Source organism: Dipteris shenzhenensis, chromosome 18, assembly GCF_047967505.1.
Source record: "Dipteris shenzhenensis isolate YYH24624 ecotype China chromosome 18, Dip_SZ_1.0, whole genome shotgun sequence".
Lineage (NCBI taxonomy): Eukaryota > Viridiplantae > Streptophyta > Polypodiopsida > Gleicheniales > Dipteridaceae > Dipteris > Dipteris shenzhenensis.
The window spans coordinates 55,098,308-55,121,666 of NC_141613.1; the positions used below are offsets into that span (position 1 = coordinate 55,098,308).

The 23,359-nt window shown below is 43.9% G+C and overlaps 1 protein-coding gene across 4 annotated transcripts in view; it reads left to right on the forward strand.

The window, feature by feature from the left end:
• Positions 1–23,359, forward strand: part of LOC147891442 (uncharacterized) — a 109,012-nt gene that overhangs the window by 33,489 nt on the left and 52,164 nt on the right. For all 4 annotated transcript variants that reach the window (XM_087389704.1, XM_087389705.1, XM_087389702.1 and 1 more), the window contains 8 exons: positions 17,971–18,090; positions 18,253–18,333; positions 18,491–18,559; positions 18,727–18,804; positions 18,978–19,160; positions 19,953–20,051; positions 20,205–20,273; positions 21,735–21,800. In XM_087389704.1, the coding sequence (XP_087245830.1) occupies positions 17,971–18,090; positions 18,253–18,333; positions 18,491–18,559; positions 18,727–18,804; positions 18,978–19,160; positions 19,953–20,051; positions 20,205–20,273; positions 21,735–21,800 (765 nt within the window). The remainder of the gene's footprint in view (positions 1–17,970; positions 18,091–18,252; positions 18,334–18,490; positions 18,560–18,726; positions 18,805–18,977; positions 19,161–19,952; positions 20,052–20,204; positions 20,274–21,734; positions 21,801–23,359) is intronic.

The window sequence follows — 23,359 nt, forward strand, 5'->3', positions numbered from 1 at the left end:
GTTAGGGATTAGACTGTGGTTAGGGGAAAAATCTCAAAGAGGGAAAAGTGCCCCTAACCTACTTATTACAATACATTGGCCACTGCCTAGAATGTGATAATGATTCTAACAAGTCATAAAAATGGTTTTACTCCATTACGACAGGTCATATGTTTTCTGTGATCTCATTTCAGAGGATTTCAGTTATGATATTCAGTTAAGTTGCTTTGTTATTACGGAGCATGATATGCTCGAGTACCAGCTCTTTATATGACGATTTCATATGGTCATCATCGGCCAAGTATCTTTTTCCATGATTTTATCCTTGTACATTTTCCTTTTTTGGGCCCAACTTACAATAATTCTTATGGTCTCTCATGGATTAATTTAGCCGTAGTGACACAATTTTAGAGTTTATCAATTAGTAACATACTCTTTCGACGGAGAAGTTTCAGGATCCATCCAAGATTAAGTTTTCACCTACTAGGCACGGTAAGTGCTTGGCAAGGAGAACATCTTGTTGAAAAGAAAGCCTTAGGCAGTGAATGGAATCTAAGAACTTGCAAAGAATTTTTTTTTCAAAGCAATTGCAAGATGAGGTTCACACTACTTGGACGAGTATTAGTATGGAGTATATATGCAAATCACTCCAGTTGGGAAGACTTGAGAAGTATCTCAAGGAAAGAAGACAAAGAAAGGCTCCGAGAAATAACTTTTACAATATCTAAGGCTAGGTATCCCTTGTATGTTTTGAATTTGTTCCAAGAAGACACTTCTCATGAATGAGAAGTCTATAAAGTATGATAGGCTCAAGTATTAGTCACATGGCACTGGTTTTCATTGGCCAAGTGTTTCTGTCTTATATGGCTCCTTTGTCAGTGCATTACCGTCTTGAATTTGTTCCAAGAAGACACTCCTCATGAATGAGAAGTCTATAAAGTATGATATGCTCAAGTATTAGTTATATGGCACTGGTTTTCATTGGCCAAGTGTTTCTGTCATTTTTTGGCTCCTTCTTCGAAGATGAAGTTGTAGCTAAAGAAGCCGAGGGGGACACAAAGCCCTTGGAAGAGAAAGTTAGTTTTACTCCATAATAGTTTAAGTACGGAAGCAAAGGGTTTTACCTGGAAGGAAAAGGAGGGGCATGTGACTGCCTAGTCCGTGAGCTAGTTGTAAAAAGATTTCTATTGCAATAAAGACCTTCCAAGGGGACAAGCCCTTATTTCTGGTCCCTAATGCGTGTTCTTTGTTCTCTCTCTCTCCCTCTTAGTTTGTTTTGATTCCCAATAGAAATTTTCTGCTGCTCCTTGTCAGATCATGCTATTAGATGCTGTTCTTCCCAAGAGAAAGGTTAGTTTTACTCCATAATAGTTTAACTACGAAAGCAAAGTGTTTTACCTGTAAGGAAAAAGAGGGGCATGTGAATACCTAGTCCATGAGCTAGTTGTAAAAAGATTTCTATTGCAATCAAGACCTTCCGGGGGGACAAGCCCTTATTTCTGGTCCCTAATGCGTCTTCTTTGTTCTCTCTCTCCCCCTCTTAGTTTGTTTTGATTCCCAATAGAAATTTTCTGATGCTCCTTGTCAGATGATGCTATTAGATGCTGTTCTTCCCTATTATTCCTGAAATTCGAAATCTCTCCTAGAGAGTATTTGCAGCGAATCTGTTCTAGACTTGGAGCGCTGTGAATTGAGATTCTTTGCTGCGAGTTGTGTTCTGCTACTATGATTGGCATCCAATTGGTGCGAATTAAGAATCCAAGCTGTGTTTTAATAGAAGTGATTCGTTTTAGGTTTTCAAAGTTGATTACATATTCTTTTTAGAGTTTCTGGACAGGTTTCACCTTGACTATGGTTGTGGAAAGCTTGAGGCTAGAAGAGACCTTTCGTTGACTAGACAAAGTTAGAGGTTGGTGTCAGGTGGGAGGCCATAGTGTGTGCTGCATGCACTTTGGGATTAGCGATCGAGGAGACGAAATGGAGGAAAGCAAAAGCCTTAGCGTGCGCGTGCGTCTGCATGTGTATAGATATCAACTAGACAGCAAGCCTTTCATCCCTTGTATGTGAGTGGATCTACAGGATGGCTAAGTACATAGCTTACTCTAGTTTGTGGTATATCGCGATGATGATAGTTACCTAGATGCCCGTTGAAAAAAAGAGAGAACGACACAAGTGTAGCTGACTACGGGGATAGAAAATCGGCCATGATTGAAAGGTAAGTAACAAGGGGGGGGGGGGAGAGAGAGAGAGAGAGAGAGAGAGAGAGAAAGAAAGAAAGAATTTTTATTAGAGTCTTCGGAAGACCGATGGGTCTATGAGACTGAAAGAAAATCTGATACAAATCACAGTAAGGGTGGAGCTACTGAAACGAGCATCATCACCCATGTTGAATCCTAAGTCTGATCATACATAATCAAATCAAATACATCTGGATGTAACAATGAAAAGAAAAGGACTGGAGCGGAGCGGAATCCTCCGTATGTCATGTCGCCCTAGTTGGTGCATAGCCGGTGATGGGACGCTGGTGCCCGCCAAGCGGTGCTTTACGTCTCGGTCTCCTAGACGAGGCTCGATGCAAGACCAGAGCCACCGTGACTCCCGTGGGACGTATCCCGGGTCTAAACAATGACGGGAGGTCCCCCAAAGTGATCTGTGTGTCCCCTCGATGTCTCGTGTGTCGTGCTGCGGTCGTTGGGTCGGGGTCTCTGTCACGTCTGCGGCTAGAGACTGGACGATCAATGTCACTCGATAAGAAGAACTTTGTGATCCTGCTCTGAGAGGTGTCTGATGATGTGGCCAAGCCCCGTCACCTGAGTAAGTACTCTCTGTGTCGGATCCCCTCATGAATGAAGGCCATGAGGCATCTCTGATCTAGGTAGGCGAGGAATCTGGAAAGGAGCCCGGAGCTGTCTTTAAAGAGACAGTGGTAGCGACCTCGGATCTCGTAGTACACTGGGCACCTGAAAATAAAATGCTCCTCCGACTCGACCTCCTGACAGTCGCACAATATGCATAAGCGATGCTCCCTAGGAATCCCCTCTGCTCTGCCGCTCTCTATGCGGAGGTGGTGTGATGATACCCGAAATTGTCCAATGGAGATCCATAGTGAGTGAGGCATATGAAGCTCAGTGTACCCCGGTGGTGTGATGAATCCCTCCTCCGAAATACAAAGACAGTAATCTCTGTAGAAACTCAGCTTCACTGGAAGCTCCCTCGGCTCCAACCAGGCCCTAAAGGTGTGTAGCTGCAGGAGATCCTCACGAATGACCTGGCTTGTGTGTGGCCCGATCGGGATGGTGGGTGGGAGTACTGGAGGGACATCTAAACTGTATTGAAAAGGAGGTATCCTATCGATGTGGAACCCTAGTCTCACAAACCATCTGTGAGTGTGTGCATACCAGCATTGCTCGTCTCCCTCTGCTGCCAACCTCATGGAGGAATTGAGAGCCAACCATGGCAACCTGTGTCTCCTTGATGTGCAATCCCCATATGATCTAACCCGGTGTAGATATATAATGGTCTGAAAGGCTGCATCTAGCTGGAGTGGAGAAGCACCAAACTTGGCTTGAATGATGTGATGTGGTACAGACGGTTTCCCCCGGATCATCCGTGAGAGCATGAGGATCTGCAGGCGCTCCTCCTGTGTCCACTCTATCTCTGACATGTCAGGCCCCCAACAAGGGTTGCCATACATACCGGCTGGTCGGACCAAGGAGTCGAAGAGAAGAGCCTTGGTCCGAGGGTCGTGGAAGTGGGAGTGGAAGCATTGTCTCTCTAGCCGAGCCAGTGAGGCGTATCCCCTACTCAGTCTGGTCTGCATCGCTGGTCTCATCGTGAAGATCAGGTTGGAGAAGATGACCCCCAAGTAAGTGTATGAGGATACGATCTCAACTGGTGACCCACCGAAAGTAAAAGTAAACTGCTTCAGTTGCATGTTTGCTTGAGAGGTGTTAAAGATCATGACCTTGGTCTTGCCAAGGTTGACCTCCAAATCATGGGATAAACAAAAAGCCTGCAGAGTGTCGCTGGAGTCCCTCGGGTGTGGACGACAAGAGTGCCACATCATCCGCATAAAGAAGAATCCTGATGATGATCCCAGCAAGTGAGCAACTGGTCCCTCCGAACGCCCCCATGAAAGTCTCAAGCTCATCGATGTAGAGGCCAAACAGGGTCGGTGATAAGGGACAACCTTGTTTAACTCCTATGGTACTCAAGATTTCATCTGTCCAAGGTGCGCCTGTCCGAACTCGGCCTGAGACTCTCATACAGTGCCATGACTGCCCAGATGATCTCCGGATCAAATCCGTCTGTAGGCGTGTGATGAGACGAGCTCGAGGTACTGTGTCAAAGGCTTTGCAGAAATCCACAAAGCAGCAATATAACCTCTCCTTCCGTGATCTAGCCTCCTCAATGATACTCCTGAGTGTGAGTATGTGATCCATAGTCCCATGGTCTCGCATGAAACCGGCCTGACCCTCTGCTCTGAGCCCTCTCATCTCTGCGAACAGGCTGACCAACACATCCAATACAGCTACATAGATCTTGGACATCACATGTCCAATCATGATAGTCCTGTAGTTACTCGGGTCCATGGGATCCCCTGCCTTGTGGATGGAGGTGATGGTGTTGAGTATCCAGGTGCCGGGGAAGCCAAGGCAAATAGCGTCATTGAATAACTTTGCTAGGATCGGGGCTAACGTGTCGATCCCATATGCGATAAGCTCAGTGTTGGGGGTAAAGGCACATTGCCAACCCTTAATTAAAGAATTAAAGATAGGACACCGATGACTGTCTTAAGACAGTCATAGGGTAAACCTAATCCTAATAAAAACACAACTGAGTTTGTGGTGTGGCTCACTCTCACTTCACACCCGCACTAGAGTGTCACTCTCTCTCACTCTCACTCTCTTGCTCTCCCTTTCACTTGTCTTCCCCTCTCAAACTGGTATCAGAGCCCCCTCTCCCAAGCCCCCTCTTCCTTGCCTATCCCTTTCCGTACGGACGTACGGCCAGATCCGTACGGCCGTACGTCGTCCGTACAACTGTACGGACGGACTGTGACAGCGCAGGCGGTGACGAACAGTGCGCAGGCGGCGGCGAGCAGAGCGACAGCGCGGGCGCAGGCCAGATCGCGGTCACGGGCGTGGTCACGATGGTGGTCGTTGGTCGCGGGTCTTCTTGCACAGGAGCTGCTAGCTGCAGCTCGAGGCGCCGCATCTAGCTAGCAGCCAGCAGCTGCATAGCAGCTGCTAAGCCTCTCGAGGCATTGTGAGGGCGCAGGGGCAGCAGATCAGGGCGTCGTCGGGTTGCGATACTGTATCAGGCAGCTCCACAGCTGCTCGGCGCAGCTATTCCACAGCAGTCATACGGACTGCCGTACAACTGTACGGACGACGGTCCTTCATCCACCTGCAGGTACAGCAAGGTTGGCGTCGACAGCAGGGTACAGAAGTATAGCGAACTTGTTTGTTTTGCTGCAAAGACTCAACTCTTTTTTTTTTTTTGGGGAAGCGTGCTGCTGCGAGGACAGAAGTACAGCAGGAGCTTCTATGCATTTACTGAGTGCAATTCTTAGTTTTGGGTGACCTTATCAAAGGGCTTTTGCCTGGATGTGTTTGCAGTATATGCCTTGAGGCAGTGTGTAGCCAGGGAGCACACATTTGCTTTATTTCCGCAGTGCATTTGGTGACATTTGTTGCAGGTCACATTCTTTGTACACACTTTGAAAATCTCAGTTGAGCCACGTTTGGTCAGGGCGCATCGAGTTTACTCGGTCCCTAACTGCCCATCGTTGACAGTGCTCAAAAGATTTTCTTCTTGGTGTCTGTACTTTGTGATTTGTGTTGTTACTGAGTACACAGGGGCAGTCTATGCATTGCACATTGTCAGGTACAAGTGTCAGAGAGTTTTCATATTGCATGCTACCTCAGTGTTGAGGTGTCCTTCACTTGATTCAGTTGTCAGATCAAGGGGCTTTTGCCCAGACTTTGTTTGATAGCACTTGGGTTACCGACAGAGATCTTCAGATGCATTTTCTTCCCTTGGTATAAGGGTGATTGCTTGGGATTTATCCCATTTACTGTTGCAGGTTTTGTAACAGGCTGAAGGATCATTTACTGTTTTTTTTTTGGGGTGTTAGTCAAGTGGTTTCTGCAATTTAACTCAGTGCAATACCTCATCTGAGGTGGGAGAAGTGATCAGTACAGTCAGTACAGCAGTGTTTACAGCAGTGTTGGTGGTTTTGTCAGATGATTGTGCACTGTTAAGCACTTGTTGAGCAGCAGCAGCAGTCTGAAATTACTGTTTTTTATGCCTCTCTGAGCTCAGAACAGTTTGTCAGAAGGTACAGTAGTTGCAGGGACATTTACTGTTTTGCTGCAGATTTTACTGACAGTAAAAAACAGCACCATTGAGAGTGCTTCTGGCTCTAGAATAGAGCAGGCCTTTTCTGAGAAATCAGAACCTTTATTCAGCCTCTTTTACTTCCAGGGAGTCAGGTACTTTCCTCATCTGATATGGCATCAGGAGGAGGTGATTCTTCAATTCTAAACATAAAGAAACTGGAAGGAGCACATAACTATGCATTATGGGCAGAACAGTGCTTGAATGTACTTCTGTTAAAGAAGATTGCTAAGCCCATAAGGGTGAAGGGTGTCAAGCCATCTGATATGGCAGCTGATGACTGGGAAGAGCTTGATTTGTCCGCGAGGGCAGCTATCATGCTCACTATTTCAGACACTCTTGTGTTCAATGTACAGGCTGAAAAGACCTCTTATGGTCTATGGCAAAGACTAGAAGAATTATATGCCCAAAAGAGCTCAGCCAGTAAGGTTTATTGGCTGAAGAAGCTGGTTGATCTTCGCATGAAGGAAGGTACAGCTATGACCTCACACTTGAGTGAGTTCAATGCTATCTTTACACAGCTGATTGCACAGGGGTTGAACCTTGATGAGGAGTTCAAGGCTACTTTCTTGCTGTGTACCCTCCCTGAGAGTTGGGACACTTTCAAGACCACCCTGTCAAACTCGAATGCCACTCTTATTTATGCTGATGTAGAGAGCTCTCTCCTTATGGAGGAGATGAGCAGGAAGAATAATGCGGGCAGCAAGTCTTCAAATGCTTTGCAGGTACAGGACAGAGGCAGGACTCAGCAGAAGGGGAGATCTGCTAGTAAGTCCAAATCCCGCAGTCAGTCCCGTGGCAAAAAGGACATTGAATGCTTTTATTGTGGCAAGAAGGGACATGTGAAGTCGAAGTGCTTCAAGTTCATACGGGATCAGAAAGCCAAGAAGGCTGAAACAAAGGATGCAGGAAATGCAAGCAAAGGCAAAGGCAAGGCCAAGGCAGATGACTTGGATGCAGTGAATGTTGCAGCAGAGGACAGTGACAGTGACATACATGATGTTTTATGCTCTTCTGCTGTAATAGCACATGCTTTGGTTATTGATGGCCATGACATGCACACCTGGCTCTTGGATTCAGGTGCCTCTTTTCATGTTACTCCTCATAGGGAGTGGTTTACTTCCTACACAGGTACTCATGGAGTTGTTCATCTTGGGAACAACTATGCATGTCAGATTGCAGGGATTAGCAGTATACAGATAGTACTTCCTGATGGACAGTCATTTATGCTTGATGGCGTTCGCCATGTGCCGCAAATCAAGAAAAATCTGATTAGCACTGGCTTATTAGATGACAGTGGTTACCACACCACATTTGGGGATTCCAAATGGGTGATTACTGATGGCCAGACTGTAGTGGCTGAGGGTTTTAAGAGTGATACCTTGTACCCTCTTTATGTTTCCAGTGTGGGTAATCATGTTGTTGCCATAACCGAGCTGCCAAAGGTTTCATTGTGGCATAGCCGGTTGGGACACATGTCTGTGAAAGGAATGCAAGAACTGTCACGTTTGGGTTATCAGCCGCCTCTTTCTTTTTCAGATTTGCCTACTTGTGATCATTGTATTTTTGGCAAGCATTCTGTGACTCCTCATAGGAGGAGAACTCCCCAGAATAGAGCACCACTTGATTTAGTGCACACTGATTTGTGTGAGATGCCACAGTTATCACTAGGGGGTGCAAAATATTTTATTACTTTCATTGATGATGCCACACGTAAGGTGTGGGTCTATTTCTTGAAGCATAAGGGAGATGCCTTAGATGCTTTCAAGAGGTTTGTCGCTCAGGTTGAGAATCGGACAGGTCGTAGGCTGAAATGCCTCAGAGCCGATAATGGGGGTGAGTATGTGTCACATGCTTTTGTGCAGTTTTGCCAAGCTAAGGGCATCAAACAGGAACTCACAGCCCCTCATAATGCATCTCAAAATGGTGCAAGTGAGCGGATGAATCGAACTATTCAGGAGAAGGTTCGATGTATGTTGTCTTATGCTGCATTACCCCATGGCTTTTGGGCAGAAGCCGTGCAAACAGTAGTTCACATTATTAACAGGTCACCAAATAAGGCTTTGGAGTTGAAAGTGCCAGAGGAGGTGTGGTCTGGCAAGCCTCCCTCATATAAGCACTTACGTGTATTTGGCTGCGAGTGCTTTGCTCATGTACGCAAAGATCTACGCACCAAACTGGATCCAAAGTCTATCAGATGCATCTTTATGGGTTATGGTGACGAAGGTGAAATGGGGTACAGGTTATGGGATCCCGTTAAACGGAAGATTATACGCAGCAATGATGTCATCTTTAAAGAAGATAGTGTACACAAGGAACCTGTGCAACCTGTGGAATACAGGAGGGTTATTTATGATGATGTTGGACAGCAAAGAATGCCCATTTATATGCAGCAACAGCCTGCTGCAGATCACCCTGTTCAAGAGGGTATACAGGCTGAAAATCAGCCAGATAATTTTGCCAATGATGCACCACTGGATGTGCCAACAGATGGGGCTGTAGAACAGCCAGATATGGTGGTACAGCCACCCGTCATGCATGAAGAACAGGCTGGACAGCAGCCTAATCCGGAACATTTTGTGAGGAGGAGCACCGTGCACAACGGCCTCCTGCCAGGTTTGTTCCAGGAGCCAATAATGTGGCTGATTTTATCATGCTGACTGATTGTGGTGAGCCTTCCAGCTTCAAGGAAGCTATGGGAAGAACAGAGAAAAAGAAGTGGGAGAAAGCCATGCAGTCAGAAATGGACTCCCTACTTCAGAATGATACATGGGACTTGGTGCAGCTACCTGCAGGCAGAAAGGTTTTGCCATGCAAGTGGGTTTACAAAGTCAAAGTGGATTCAAATGCTTTACCTCGGTATAAGGCCAGATTGGTTGCCAAGGGATTTAAGCAGGAAAAGGGCATTGACTTTGATGAGATTTTTTCCCCTGTAGTCAAGATGACTACTTTGAGAGCAGTGTTAGCTCTTGTTGCTCATGATGACATGGATTTATGTCAGATGGATGTGAAGACAGCTTTTCTTCACGGAGATCTTCATGATGAGATCTATATGAGTCAGCCAGAGGGATATGCTGTTAAAGGGAAAGAACAGCTTGTGTGTAAGCTCAAGAGGAGCTTGTATGGACTCAAGCAGGCGCCAAGGGAATGGTACAAGAAGTTTGATGCCTTCATGCAGTCCCAAGGGTATCATCGGTGTGAGACCGATCATTGCTTGTACACCAAACGGGCAAAGGATGGCAGTTTGATGCTACTCATTCTATATGTGGATGACATGCTTATTGCCAGTAAATCTCAGCATGAGATTAGTGCTTTGAAGAAACAACTGCATAAGTCTTTTGACATGAAAGACTTGGGTGATGCAAATCATATTCTTGGCATGCGTATTACTCGTGACAGGTCCAAGGGACTTTTATTTCTGTCACAGAAAGAGTATATTGACAAAGTACTGCAGAGGTTTCAAATGGAGGGGGGGAAGTCCATTAGTACCCCGTTGCCTCCACATTTAAAACTCAGCAGTAAGGACAGCCCCAGATCAGATGATGATAAGGCTGAAATGGCCAAGGTTCCGTATGCATCTGCAGTTGGATCTTTGATGTATGCCATGGTTGCCACTCGTCCGGATATTGCTTTTGCGGTGGGAGTCATCAGCAGGTATATGGCAAATCCAGGCAAGCGGCATTGGGAAGCAGTGAAAGGTGTCTTGAGGTATCTCAAAGGTACCAAAGACTTGTGCATATGCTATGGTAGGCAAGATGCATTGGTGCATGGTTTTACAGATTCAGACTATGCAGGGAATGCAGATAACCGGAAGTCTACTACCGGTTATATTTTCACATTTGCAGGAGGTGCTATATCATGGGTGTCTCGGTTGCAGAAATGCGTTGCACTGTCAACCACAGAAGCTGAATATGTTGCAGCCACTGAGGCTTGCAAGGAAGCAATATGGCTTACTCGGCTGGTGGGAGATTTGGGCATTACAGGTGACATGCCAGTTTTGCATTGTGATAGTCAGAGTGCTATCATGTTGGCAAAGAATCCGGTCTTTCATCAGAAGACCAAGCACATAGAAGTGAAATATCATTTCATCAGGGAGGTACTTGAAGACAAGCGACTTGAGCTTGTGAAAGTACATACTGTTGATAATCCTGCAGATTTGCTCACTAAGAGCTTGCCTACAGAGCGGTTTGCACATTGCCGCCACATCATGGGATTAGGATGAGACCATTCTTACTTTATGGTCTTGTATACAGTAACTGTATATTGCTGTAATTTTTATTCTTTTCTCCCCTTTAGGCACATTGGCCTTTAGGTGGGAGGTTGTTGGGGGTAAAGGCACATTGCCAACCCTTAATTAAAGAATTAAAGATAGGACACCTATGACTGTCTTAGGGTAAACCTAATCCTAATAAAAACACAACTGAGTTTGTGGTGTGGCTCACTCTCACTTCACACCCGCACTAGAGTGTCACTCTCTCTCACTCTCACTCTCTTGCTCTCCCTTTCACTTGTCTTCCCCTCTGGTGATAAGGGACAACCTTGTTTAACTCCTATGGTACTCAAGATTTCATCTGTCCAAGGTGCGCCTGTCCGAACTCGGCCTGAGACTCTCATACAGTGCCATGACTGCCCAGATGATCTCCTGATCAAATCCGTTTGTAGGCGTGTGATGAGACGAGCTCGAGGTACTGTGTCAAAGGCTTTGCAGAAATCCACAAAGCAGCAATATAACCTCTCCTTCCGTGATCTAGCCTCCTCAATGATACTCCTGAGTGTGAGTATGTGATCCATAGTCCCATGGTCTCGCATGAAACCGGCCTGACCCTCTGCTCTGAGCCCTCTCATCTCTGCGAACAGGCTGACCAACACATCCAATACAGCTACATAGATCTTGGACATCACATGTCCAATCATGATAGTCCTGTAGTTACTCGGGTCCATGGGATCCCCTGCCTTGTGGATGGAGGTGATGGTGTTGAGTATCCAGGTGCCGGGGAAGCCAAGGCAAATAGCGTCATTGAATAACTTTGCTAGGATCGGGGCTAACGTGTCGATCCCATATGCGATAAGCTCAGTGCATAGCCCCTCGTGATCCTTAGCTCGGCCATTGTGCAGTTTCAATGTCGCGTCCTTGACTCCCCCTTTGGTGAACAACGTGCAAGTGGTGGGGCGACGTGTGTGAGATCTGGAGTGGGCTGGTGTGGGACATCATAAAGATGGTGTGCATACGTGTGCCAGACTCTCGTGTTGGTGAGGGGTGATGGAGACCTACGCTCAAGGAATCTCCGTAAAAAATCCTTAGAGTTGTTGCTGTACAAGATGTGCAGCAGCTCGTCCTCATGTCGACGAAGAAATGCCTGCTACTTCCGACATATGAGACGTCGGTACTTGCGTACCGTGTCTGGTGTGTTCGGGAGGTGACATTTGGTTTCAAGTCGGAGCTGTCGGCGATAAGCCTTGCACTCCGCATCGTACCAATTGTTGCAGGGTACAGAACCAAGAGGTGGTGGTCTAGTGGACCGTGTGGTGTGGGGAAAGATTTGGAGGGCAGCCTTGTGGAGTGTGCGACTTATCAGGGCAGCACGGTCCTCTATGAGTGGTATGTGATCGATGTAGGTTAGGAGTCTGTTTAGGCGTCCAAAGTAGGCCGGTGAGAGGTTGTGATCAAAGTGTATGTCGTGGTAGGTGTCATGCTTCCTATGTGATGTGTGTGGTGTGGCTAAGCGTGGGGTGGCGATAGTGAAGAATAGGTATGTGTGATCAGCTCCTGGAGGGAGTCATGAAGTGAAGGTAGGGGATCCCATGATGTAATCTACTACATTAGTGCCCCCCCTGTGTGGGAAGCAAGTAAAGCTACCTGAGGAGGGCCATAGGTCAAGCCGGTTGTAGATGATGAGATCATGCATCCTGCCCAGATCAAGGAGCGCGTGTCCATATGGTGTAACAAGCCCATGTCGGTCCGATGAGGTCCTGGTCATACCTGCTCCATCTAGGTCCATGTCTGGTAGCATGATAGAGTCGTCTCGGAAGTCCAAGAGTGGTGCCTGGCGCGTGCTCGTCCTGGCGTTGAAGTCTCCAACAAGGAGAACTTTCCCGCGGGCTGAAATGTCTGGGATATCATGATGTAAGGGTGCATGTGGCGATGTCTCACCCTCCTTTCGTGCCACTCTGGCGAAGTGGGATGTGTCTGGCGGGAAGTAGCATATTGCTATGAAAAGGTCACGGGTGTCTGTGCGTCAGATCCGGATCCACATGAATCGGGAGTGCGTCCTTCCTCTCAATGGAGATGGCTCCACCGAGGGAAGACCTGTACAATATTGCGACCCCGCCTGATCCTCGGACTCCTCCTGTATCCCTCGTCTCATCCCTGAAGGCCGACTCCTATGTGTAGCCACTGACTATCGGTAGTGGACGCTCTGGGCTCTGGTGTGTCTCCGTGTAAAAGACTATGTCTCGTCCTGTATAAGACTCCGAGAAGCTCCTCGGGTTTGACCATAAGGTACCATTACAGTTCCAAATGGTGCAATCTAGGGTCTCGAAAACCTGAGTCTCATAGGCCCCGTCCCCCTAGGGGATACAGGTGGGAGCCCAACGGGTGCCGGTCAACAACCTACCATCTCGGACCACGGCCCATTTCCCCTCCTTGTGGGCAACATCCCGTTGCTGCAGAAGAACTCGTCGCTCCTCAATGTGTAGTGGTGTCAAATCCTCGATTATGGAGAGAGAGAGAGAGAGAGAGAGAGAGAGAGAGAGAGAGTCTATTAACGTCCATTGGAGACCAAAAGGTCTATGGGACAGCAAGAAACCCTCTAGTACATCTGCTTTAGGAAGGGCACATGGCAGCTCCCAAGGAGTGCAAAAGCAACCCACATTATTTTAGAGTACCTACATAATAGTATGAAAGCGTAAACAGCCATACGTCAGTTTAAGACTAAGAGTCTTTTGGTTTTGATTTAAACTATTTGATTAGAGCTACGCCTTCAGAGTAAACTGCCCATTTTCCATCCTTTCTGGCAGGCTAATTCAGTTGCCTTATTCTTGAGTTGAGCCTGTGTAAGCTCTTCTGCTATCCATAATTTGGTATCCTTCAGCTTGTAAGATTGTCGAAGGAGCTTGATCTGCATATCTTTTGACTTCAAAGTAAGGATTGCATGACCTTTATAGTGCATAATAGAAGTTGGCCTGGAGTCATCGTCATCATCCTGCTCATCATCATCCACCCATTCAATGTTGGGCAAGCTTCCTTTGATCTTTGTCAATATTTCACTATATGTGTCCTCCTCTTTGTACCAATCTTCTGAGAGTCCCCCTATTCTAATCTTCAGCGCGTTATCGCTTCTAGGTTCGTATTCTTTAATCTCTGCTTGAATATCACACTTACTTGCTTTGGTGTCCACTTCCACAATCACTTCCTTCTTAGCAATTTGTACTTCAATGTGAACAAGATCTGTGACTGTAGAGACTAGTTGCGGGGTAGGGGGGGAATCCTTACAAGATTTTACAGCCTCATCGATTACTGCCTGCTTACCTTGCCCTTCTAAAATGTGAAGTCAAGCCTTTACTTCTGCTAGTTCCAAATGTAGCTCTCTCACTGCCTACTGTAGATAAAAAATCTGATCCTGTTGCCCAAGGATGGGTCCTTTTGAGCCTTCTTGTTGGTAATTCAGTGCATAAGGAGAGGGTGTCATGGCTGCAACTGTAGAGTACGGAGTCTTGATGGAAGTTGAAGGAGTTGAGGGGGACTTGGAGGAGAGGGTAGGCCAGTCCATAATTTGTTGTCTGTTGAACCCCCTAGCTGAACCTTACCCCCGGGTTTGGTTGGGGGTGTAGCGGTTAGTGTGTTTGCTGTTAGCTGAGGTAATTGCTAGCTGAGGTGAAGGGCTGATAGGTGGTGGGGCTGCTGACGGGCTTTACGGACGGAGAAGTACGGACAGAGAGATACGAATGGGGTTGTACGGACGGGAGAGTTACGGATGAGAGAGAGAGAGAGAGAGAGAGAGAGAGAGAGAGAGCCAAAATGTTGAATATGGGATTAGGCACGTAAATGATTCTGATTTATTGTTAGCGAAGTATAAGTAGGCAAGGGCTATCTTATCTTCCACACACACATGCATCATATATGATGTAAGTGGAGGGAATCTCCCTGACATTATTGTTGATGTCACACACAATTAAAACCAAATGTGATTTCCTTCCCAAAGTTCAAGTGATCCTTACAAAAGACAAATCCAAATACACAATTGGCACAAGTGCCCCACCTACGTAGCTACATTGACATAGACACTAAAGCACACTCTAATGCCTAGTTCCAAAGGCTGAATGTAAACTTTGCACGAGCCTTAATGCGAGCGAGGTTAGGGAATGTAGAAATTACGGTGTCCATCGAAGACACTCAAGCACTCTGGTGCGTATTTTTTGTTACTTATGCATGACACATGGCGAGAAATGAGAAAAAAAAGTGTGCCCAACATTTCATCGTCTGATGGCCGGATTGCAACCAAAAAGTCACTCTCTCTTTTCTCCAGAGGGTCTACAAAATGGACGTGGAAGTAGTGATTGAAATTCATTTTCAAAGTCCAGAGTTGAAGTGCATTCTTTCTCAACATTCTTTTTTCTTATTTTCTCAAGGTATTACATAATTTTGTGTCTGGGAGTAGTGCTTATATAGAAGCGTGATTTTCAGTCGAATAACTTAATAAACTTATAATTTTATAACTTCTATGAATTCCATATAAAAATACCACAACTTAAATGCATTCACACCACATAACAACAGGAAAATAAAAAGAGATAGAGACAAGTACACCGGCATGAGAATGACGTTGCTCCCCCCTACTTGGTAAACCCAGTTGTGTTTTTATATATTCAATGATACTTAGCCTTACCACAATGGTAGTACATATCTTTTGACAAAAGCCTCTCTGGGAAATCCGGATTTCTAGACCAAGACTCAAATATAGAACTGTGACAATGATCTTCCTTTTGAAACTGAGACTCAGATGTACATACGATATACATACGACTAACAATCATCAGTGAAAGTAACCATTGGCAGCTCTTGGCCTGGTACGAGATGTGGTCCCACTTATGCTTGAGACATAGGATACTCAGATTCCACCCGTTAGGGTTAGTATAGAAATCTTAGACTCTGGAACACTTAGCCCACAACAACGTTTTCGAACGTAAACGAGGTTAGAACCTTTGAAAATCGAAGGGAACATGTTCAATATAAATAAAATCAGTTTTAGAAAGCCTAATAGTGAAAAACGAAATCTGAAAATCACTTTCTGGTAGCTTGAAAGTCAAAAAACGGAACTGAATGCAAGAAAAACAGCGTGTAAAGAAAGTGTTGTGATTGATAAAAGTGAAGTACGCGAAGAATACTTGCCCCTTGACTCGACTTGTGCGTTAAAAAAAAAAGAAAGGTAGGCTGAAGCATAAATTTCAGCAATTCATCAAGTTGGACAGAAGTGGCCCTTAGAGCTTGATTAGGATTAAGCGTGATGGCTTAATCTCACTACCTTTTAGCCAGTGGGCTTGTAGCCAATTAAATAGCCACCTAGCTCCTACAGCTACCGGGCTTGCATGATGCACCGTAGTGATTGGAGTCCGGTGGTGCCATCCAAATAATCATGAGCGATCTTAATAAGCCACCTAAAATTAATCAAAATTTGAGCTAGCAGGGTGTTTGGAGGCCTGGTGGTGCCATCCAAATAATCATGAGCCATCTTAATAAGCCACCTCAAACTAATCAAAATTCAAGCCATCATGATGACTGGAGCGCAAATGTGTAGAGAGTGCAATGGTGATTGCTCAGAACTGAGCCCAAACTTTATATATACCTTGGGTGAAAGCAGAAAGCTACAAAAAAAATGAGGAAGCATCAAAAGCAGGCTGAAAAAGCTATGAAAAGCTGAAAACCCCATTTCTAATATTTTATTTTCTAATCATAGTATTTGATTTGTTATTCTATGTTAGAATAGTTTTTAGGGGTCACCAAGTTGTAAATACTCCAAAGTCAAAGTTCCAATTGACCATTTATTTGATCATAATTAAAGAGTCTTTGATTTATATATATGTTCAAAAAGTTATCTTTATTGGTGAAAGTTTTGACTTCAGTGAAAGATACTTACCCTCGGTTAGGAAGACTTGGCTTACACCAAGAGGGTTAACTGCGGTTAATCAAAGAACCGCTGACTACGCTCAGAAAGTGTTGACTTTGGTCAACAAGACTTGGCTTGGGCCAAAGCAAGGTGACTCTGGTCAACCTAGATTATTTCCGACTCCGGTCAGAGAGTTCAAGCATTAATTAAGGCGCCTTGACCCTCGATCAAAGGCCTTAATTACGGCTAGAAGGGTTGACTACGATCAACCGTAGAATAAGTTGTTTTATGTGCATATTTTTTCTTGGTGGGGACACCCACAACGACTAGGATTAGTCCATAGATTATTATTTGCATGCAAAGCGCTAACCATTAATGAGTGCCATGGTTGTGCGCTTTGGTCATTTGTAGTATATGTACAATCACTTGCATATAATGTATATACACATGCCCTCTGTTTTCTTCGCATAGTATGTGAATGTAAATGCATACGTACATACCTATGTATCTGCAGGCTTATGCATAAATAACTTCATACTTGAATGTATGTGAAGCTTCCTTTGTGGAAGACCTACATTCGCATAGGGCGTGTGTTTGTATGCAAGTGTGTATGTGCATGCTCATACATGAATAAATTCATACATATATACAAACATGTGTGCGCGCGTATACACACACATGTACATCTATATAGTGATTGAAGAATGTGTTGATTGATAGTGTATAAATTAGAGTATGGTTGAGTGTGAGCTTGACCCATTGAGCCATGAACTTGAATGATGACCCTTTTAGTCTTGAACTCCATTCTCAGTCCTTCTATGACGGTAGTGCTCGTTCAAGGGCTGCTATTGTGGATCTTGATGGGCTTTGTCCTCCTGATGTATTAGGGGCAAGCCCAATTGGGGAGGTGCACAATATGACTTTGGTTTGGTTTGTTGTAATCGCTTGAATTCCGTTAATGTGCAAGGAGGAAGAATTTGAGTGCCTTTTGGACCTTATCCCTTAATCATCATTTTAAAGCTTTGTGGAATGAAAGCATAGTCATAAGTAGTACTAGACCATAACGATGATTGTGCCTTGTCTTTTGGACCTTCTTAATTATTGTTTTAAAGCTTTGTGAATTATTGAAAGCATAATCATAAGTACTATATCATAATTATGGACATACTTCTTGATGTCATGCCACAATCCATGCAAAAAAGTGTACATGCAAAACTTTGCAACTTGATTCTAAGTTTTGCAAAGTGGGTGACATAACGATCTGTCGGAGCTGCACTGTCTGTTTTGTTTCTGAGCACGAGTTTTGGACATGTTCCTGGATTCATCTGGATGTATACATATCAATCGGAATTTTTTTCTCCAAGCATGTGAAGCAATATACTTTAAAAAAATTTGTAGTCAAGTCAGTAATCTCTTTATTTTTTAAGTATCCCTTGAGTTATAATAATAGCCATCTGATCTTGTCCCATGAACGATTCCATCATAGGCAGCAGCGCGTGCACATCGAGTAGGAAACAGGGCAGATTTTTCTTTGGGAGGTAAATGGCGTCCTGCTGTTGACTGGGCTGAAAGTGAATCAGAGCCTGATCCTGATGAAATGGCTAAGGTAGACAGACAGTCTCTTATATATTTGGTCTCTTGTAATTCCATTTGCCAAATTTTTATAGCTTTGTCAAATTTTTATAGCGTAAATCAAACCAGTTCTGCATCATATTTTGGAGTTTAAAATTATGTGCTAAAGGATCTTGGTTCCCCTATCTTGTTTCAGCTTAAAGTAGCATTTGTTGGCAATCTTCCAAGCAATGTGAAGGAAGATTATCTGAGAAAGATTTTTGAACCGTTTGGAAAGGTATAGATATATGACCATATCATTAGCACGTCTGATGGGTTTTCCCTGGGGAAAACTTGCTTTATCATATCATTCAAAAATTTTATGAGGCCTCAAATAATCAGTAAATTGCAATAATAGTTTGATTTTTGATATTGCTGGCCAAAATATGGTGTAGCTTGAAAGGGTGGCCATTTCCAGGAGAAGTAATGTCCCTGTTGGCTTTGTACATTTTTTCCAACGTTCTGTAAGTAAAGCTTCTGTTCATGCGTTATGGAACATAACTTTCATCATGAGTACTAGTTGACATGCAATGAGTGTTTCTAAGACATTTACTATCCTTTTTACTCATTTCGCTTACTCGTGTGAAGTTGTAATGGCCTAATAATATATTTTTTTGTATTACTCTTGTAGGATCTTGATGCAGCAATCAACGAGCTTAATGGCAAGAATGTTGATGGACCTGATAAGGGGCCTAAGATCAAACTTCAGGTATACACTATTTCTGCCTTCTCTGCTTTAATATTTATTTTATCTTTGTAGGCTTCTTGATTCTGAGTGTTTTATCCTGCCCTTAGGTTTGGTGCTATGGTTTTGACTGAAATTGTTTGTAGTTGGGAGTAATGGTATGATTCTTTTTTGTCTCGTGGATGTGCAAAGCGCAGGTTTCAGTTGCCAAACCAGCAGATAAATCCAAAAAAAGAAGCAGGGAAGGATCCGAGCAGATTGGATCTGGGAAGGACGGACTGCAGGCAAAGACTGTACCAGCTGATCTGGGTGGATATGGTCCAATTTCCACTGCATTTGGGGACTACACAGACTACCTAGTGACAAAGATTCCTCGCCTTGTATATAGATCTCAGAAACTTGGCTGTTTCTATTATAAGTCTTAAGTGTTTTGTGGTTTGTGGCATGGTATTTTGCAGCCATCAATGTGTTTTCTGACAGGTCTAAAGAAGTTGCAGGTCTAAACTGGAATCACGAAAAAAAGGGGTTTTAGGTTCTTTTACTGGGGACTATTATATATTCTCTGAGGGCTTCAGGCTATTTATTGTCCATATTATTGCTATTCCTTTCATTGGAGAGTGCCATATTATCCAACGGATGGAATCTGGTATACACTGCTCACTTTAGGGGGGCTATTGTTCAAAAGGAGGTTCATTTCCTGGGACACTGCATTAGAGGGTGGATAGTGACTGCATTGGATGACTGAGGTAAAGCGGAGGCAAGGAACAATGGGAGGTTGGAGGGAAAAGCGGGCTCTCAAGGCAAATAAAGGGTGCAACATGGAACACAATCCTTCCTTGAAAAAGCCCTTTGCTTAGATACTAGGAAAAAATATGAAGATGCTCGCTACTGTTATGAACCTTTGTGTTACCATATATGCTAGGTTCTGTATACTAGATATCGCCTGTTTTAAAATGGTGCATATGCCTGGAGATAAGTGCCGTCATTTGGTTTGCATGTGCTTATGAAAGGACGACAAATTAACTTGGATGGGATTGTGCGTGTAGACCTTTAATGCCTATAGGCTAGTATCACTTCGCTTGTCCCCTAAAAACTTCTACAGTTGTATCAAATCAGAGATAAATTGGTCAGATTGTCCTTATTAAAGGAACTTGATGGGATTGTGGTTGCAGACCGTTGATGCGTATGGACTAGCATCACTTGGTTTGTCACCTTTAGTCACTGAAAAACTACTACAGCTGTATCAGAGAGGGAATATAAATCAACAAGAGGTACTCTTTTTAATGTCAAGTTGTTCATATGTATCACTTGTAACCAAGGCCATGCTAATGTTTATAGTTAGTTCAAAATCAAGTAACGATCTCATACTGCGACATAGGTTTTGTAGCTCTCGTACTTTGATTCCTGGGCATATTTTTTTGTAGATGGACATTCATGTGCTTGAAGGCCTTAGAGATCTGACTGAGTCATCTGCAGTGGCAGTCTTGGACAAGGTACGGTTTTCTCTTAATTTAAACTCTGATTTCTTGCTGTTTTGGAGGATTGGGGTGAGGGTTTGTTAAGTACACATTGCAGATCAAAGCGCCTTGATTTATGTGAAAGGAATGCTTAAAAGGTATCCTTCCAAATCCTTAGGCTTATGGGAAAATTTCAAGGGAAGCTCTGATTTGCAGCGGTGCTTTGCTTGTAGTACCTTACTTGCAGAAAGAATGCTGCATGAGTAAGCACTGTACGTTTGTAGAAAGCTGTTTCTCTGATACGTAGTAATTTGCGCTTGAACTTTCCTGGAAGTGAGGTACATTTCCTTCGAGTTGCTAATAGAACAGAATCAACTGTTCAATTATGCAACAGCGACGAACTTTATTTGGAACATTGAACAAAGAAACAGGTTCCAACCACCTAATACAATTGGAAGCAGCATGATGACTTTATATTTGGAGCCTTGATATCTCACCCCTTAGAACAGAAACATTTTCTGTTGCATCTACTAATTGAGGTGTCAACAGGAATGTGGAGAAAAACACATGAGATCCGATATTGTAAGCTAAATTGATCATCCACAAACTTAATTAGAGCTCAAGAAAACATACTTTTGGAGTTTGACATGATCTAGATAAGGTGTTAGGTCATGAAGATAACCTGTGATCCTTAGGGATCAATAAAACCGGACTTCAATGCTAGGAAGTGATTTTTCCCAACACATTCCACAAATTGATGAGCACAGAGAAAATTGCTACAGAAAAGGCATCTTCAGCATCAAAGTGTAACTCATTAGAAATATTTCATTAGAGTTCTATTAGTTTCTGATAAGTTAAGTTAGATAACTTGTCACATGTTCTGTTCAGTGCTAACTTAATGTATTTACATGTAACGGTATAAATGTCAATGGGAGGAGGATCCTACCATGAAAATCCAGGTCAAGACAATGAATTGGGATGAATGCTTTAAGAAATTAGTAAAGTAGTGATTTCTATATAGCCAAGTGCAGCTTGTATAGAAATGTCATGATAAGCATCCGAAATGCCTTAGTCTAGAGCTTATAATCCATAAAAGGTTCCATTGAGCAATGAGATCCAATTGGATTTTTTGCAAATTCTGAATTAATTCCATTTAACCAAGATATATAATGGTACATAACGTTGTAAGCATGGATCATGTGCATAGTTCCTGGGGGCCTGCATACTAGATGGGATCTCTTCAAAGGAATAGGCTCTTGGTGAGTTCAATCGCAAAGATTAGATGAAAATTTACGGGTTAAAACTGATTGCAAATTTAATAACTACATGAATGGATTATTTGTATTTACATATCTTTTTGAGTAATTCGGAGTTTTTTTGGCTTACGGTATAATCATAATAAGACTGGTATTAAGTCATGATTATTGAACAGGAATTGGGCCTAGGAAAGGGGAGGATGTTGCCACTTTATGACTTTGACATTGGTTTTGCTCACAGTTTGGTTCAGCAAAGTTTTCCGAGATCAGAAACAAAGGGGGATATCTGGCCAGCATGATCAACAAGGTACATTCGCTGTCTTTTTAGTCGGGTCTTATGCATTTGTCGATGTGTGTGTGTGTGACAAAAATGTGTGTGTGTGTGTGTGAGAGAGGTCCATGGCTTGCAGGCTGTTATTCAAGATTATGGACGAAGTTACATGGAAAACCTCAGGCTTAAGCTGAAATGGGCTCAATCTCACAAGCAATAAATGGATGTAATCAGCTCTTATAGGCAGCTCACCTCCTCTGAACAGGATTCTTGCGCTTATGCGGTTCATATCATCCATCAAAATGATCTTCGCAAATTAAAGAAGTGGCAAATCCGAGCTCGCATGAAACCCCTTTTGGATAAGGGCTGCTCCTCCAAAGCCTTCTTTAAAAGCCTTCATGCGGATAGGCGAAAGGAGGATATTTGCAGGATCAGGCAAGATGATGGCACTTGGACCACCTCCAAATCAGAAATGCTCTAGTCATTTCCAGCATCTCTTTTCTCCTTAGCCTGATTATTCGATGCAAGTGAATGCAGCTAGGTCTCAATTTCTTATGCATGTTCAGCCTATATTGTCTCGGGAACAGGCTCATGCATTGGAGCAGCCCTTTATGCTTAATGAACTGGATGATGCTTTGAGTCATTTAGGTAAAGGCAGCTCTCCTGGTTGGGATGGATTGACTGTTGAATTTTTCCGTGCATTTTGGGGTGATCTCAAGAACACTCTTCTTTTGATGATCAATCATGCTTGGGCAGAACAATCTCTTTCTCCTTCTTGGAAACATGGTCTTGTCAAATTGATCCCCAAAAAAAGGTTGTGTGAGACAATGGCTGATTGGCGGCTCTCTTATGCCAGTCATTTACAAACTCATTGCCAAAATGATTGTCCTCAGGGTTCGATTTATCTTGCAAGCAGGACTTCATCCCAGGCAGTATGGGTTTGTTCCCAGAAGGCAGATTACTGACAATATCTCCAATGTTTTGCTTGCAATTGAGTATGCCAAATATTCTAAACAAGATGTTCTCATTCGGCAAGTGGACATTGCGAAAGCATTTGATACTGTCCATTGGGATTTTATTTATCAGACTATGCATAAATTGGGATTTGGCCCTCGGCTGGTCCATATTATTTACTGGCTCTATTCTCATGCCACTGCGCAGTGTTTGCTTGGTAGTGGGTTGTCAAGGACATGGACTATGACCCGTTCAGTGAGACAGGGTTGCCCTCTTAGTTCGCTACTGTATGCCATTGCTACTCATCCGTTATTGTTGCATATGGACCATCTTGCAGATACAGGGCAGCTTCATGGCTTGCAAATTCCAGGGGCACAGCCGTTTATTGCACAGGCATATGCTGATGATTCATATTTCATGCCCAGGAATTCTCAAAGTGACCTCTCTCATTTGATGCATACACTGAATGATTTTGGCATAGCTGCTGGACTGCATATCAACTTTCAGAAATCGAATCTTCTAGCATTGAAAGAAGCTGATTGGCATGCACTTCTCTGGCCAGGCCACATTATTTCTTCCCATACTATTGTGAGGCATTTAGGGTATCCCATTGGCTGGAATATTACCCCTCAACAACAGCT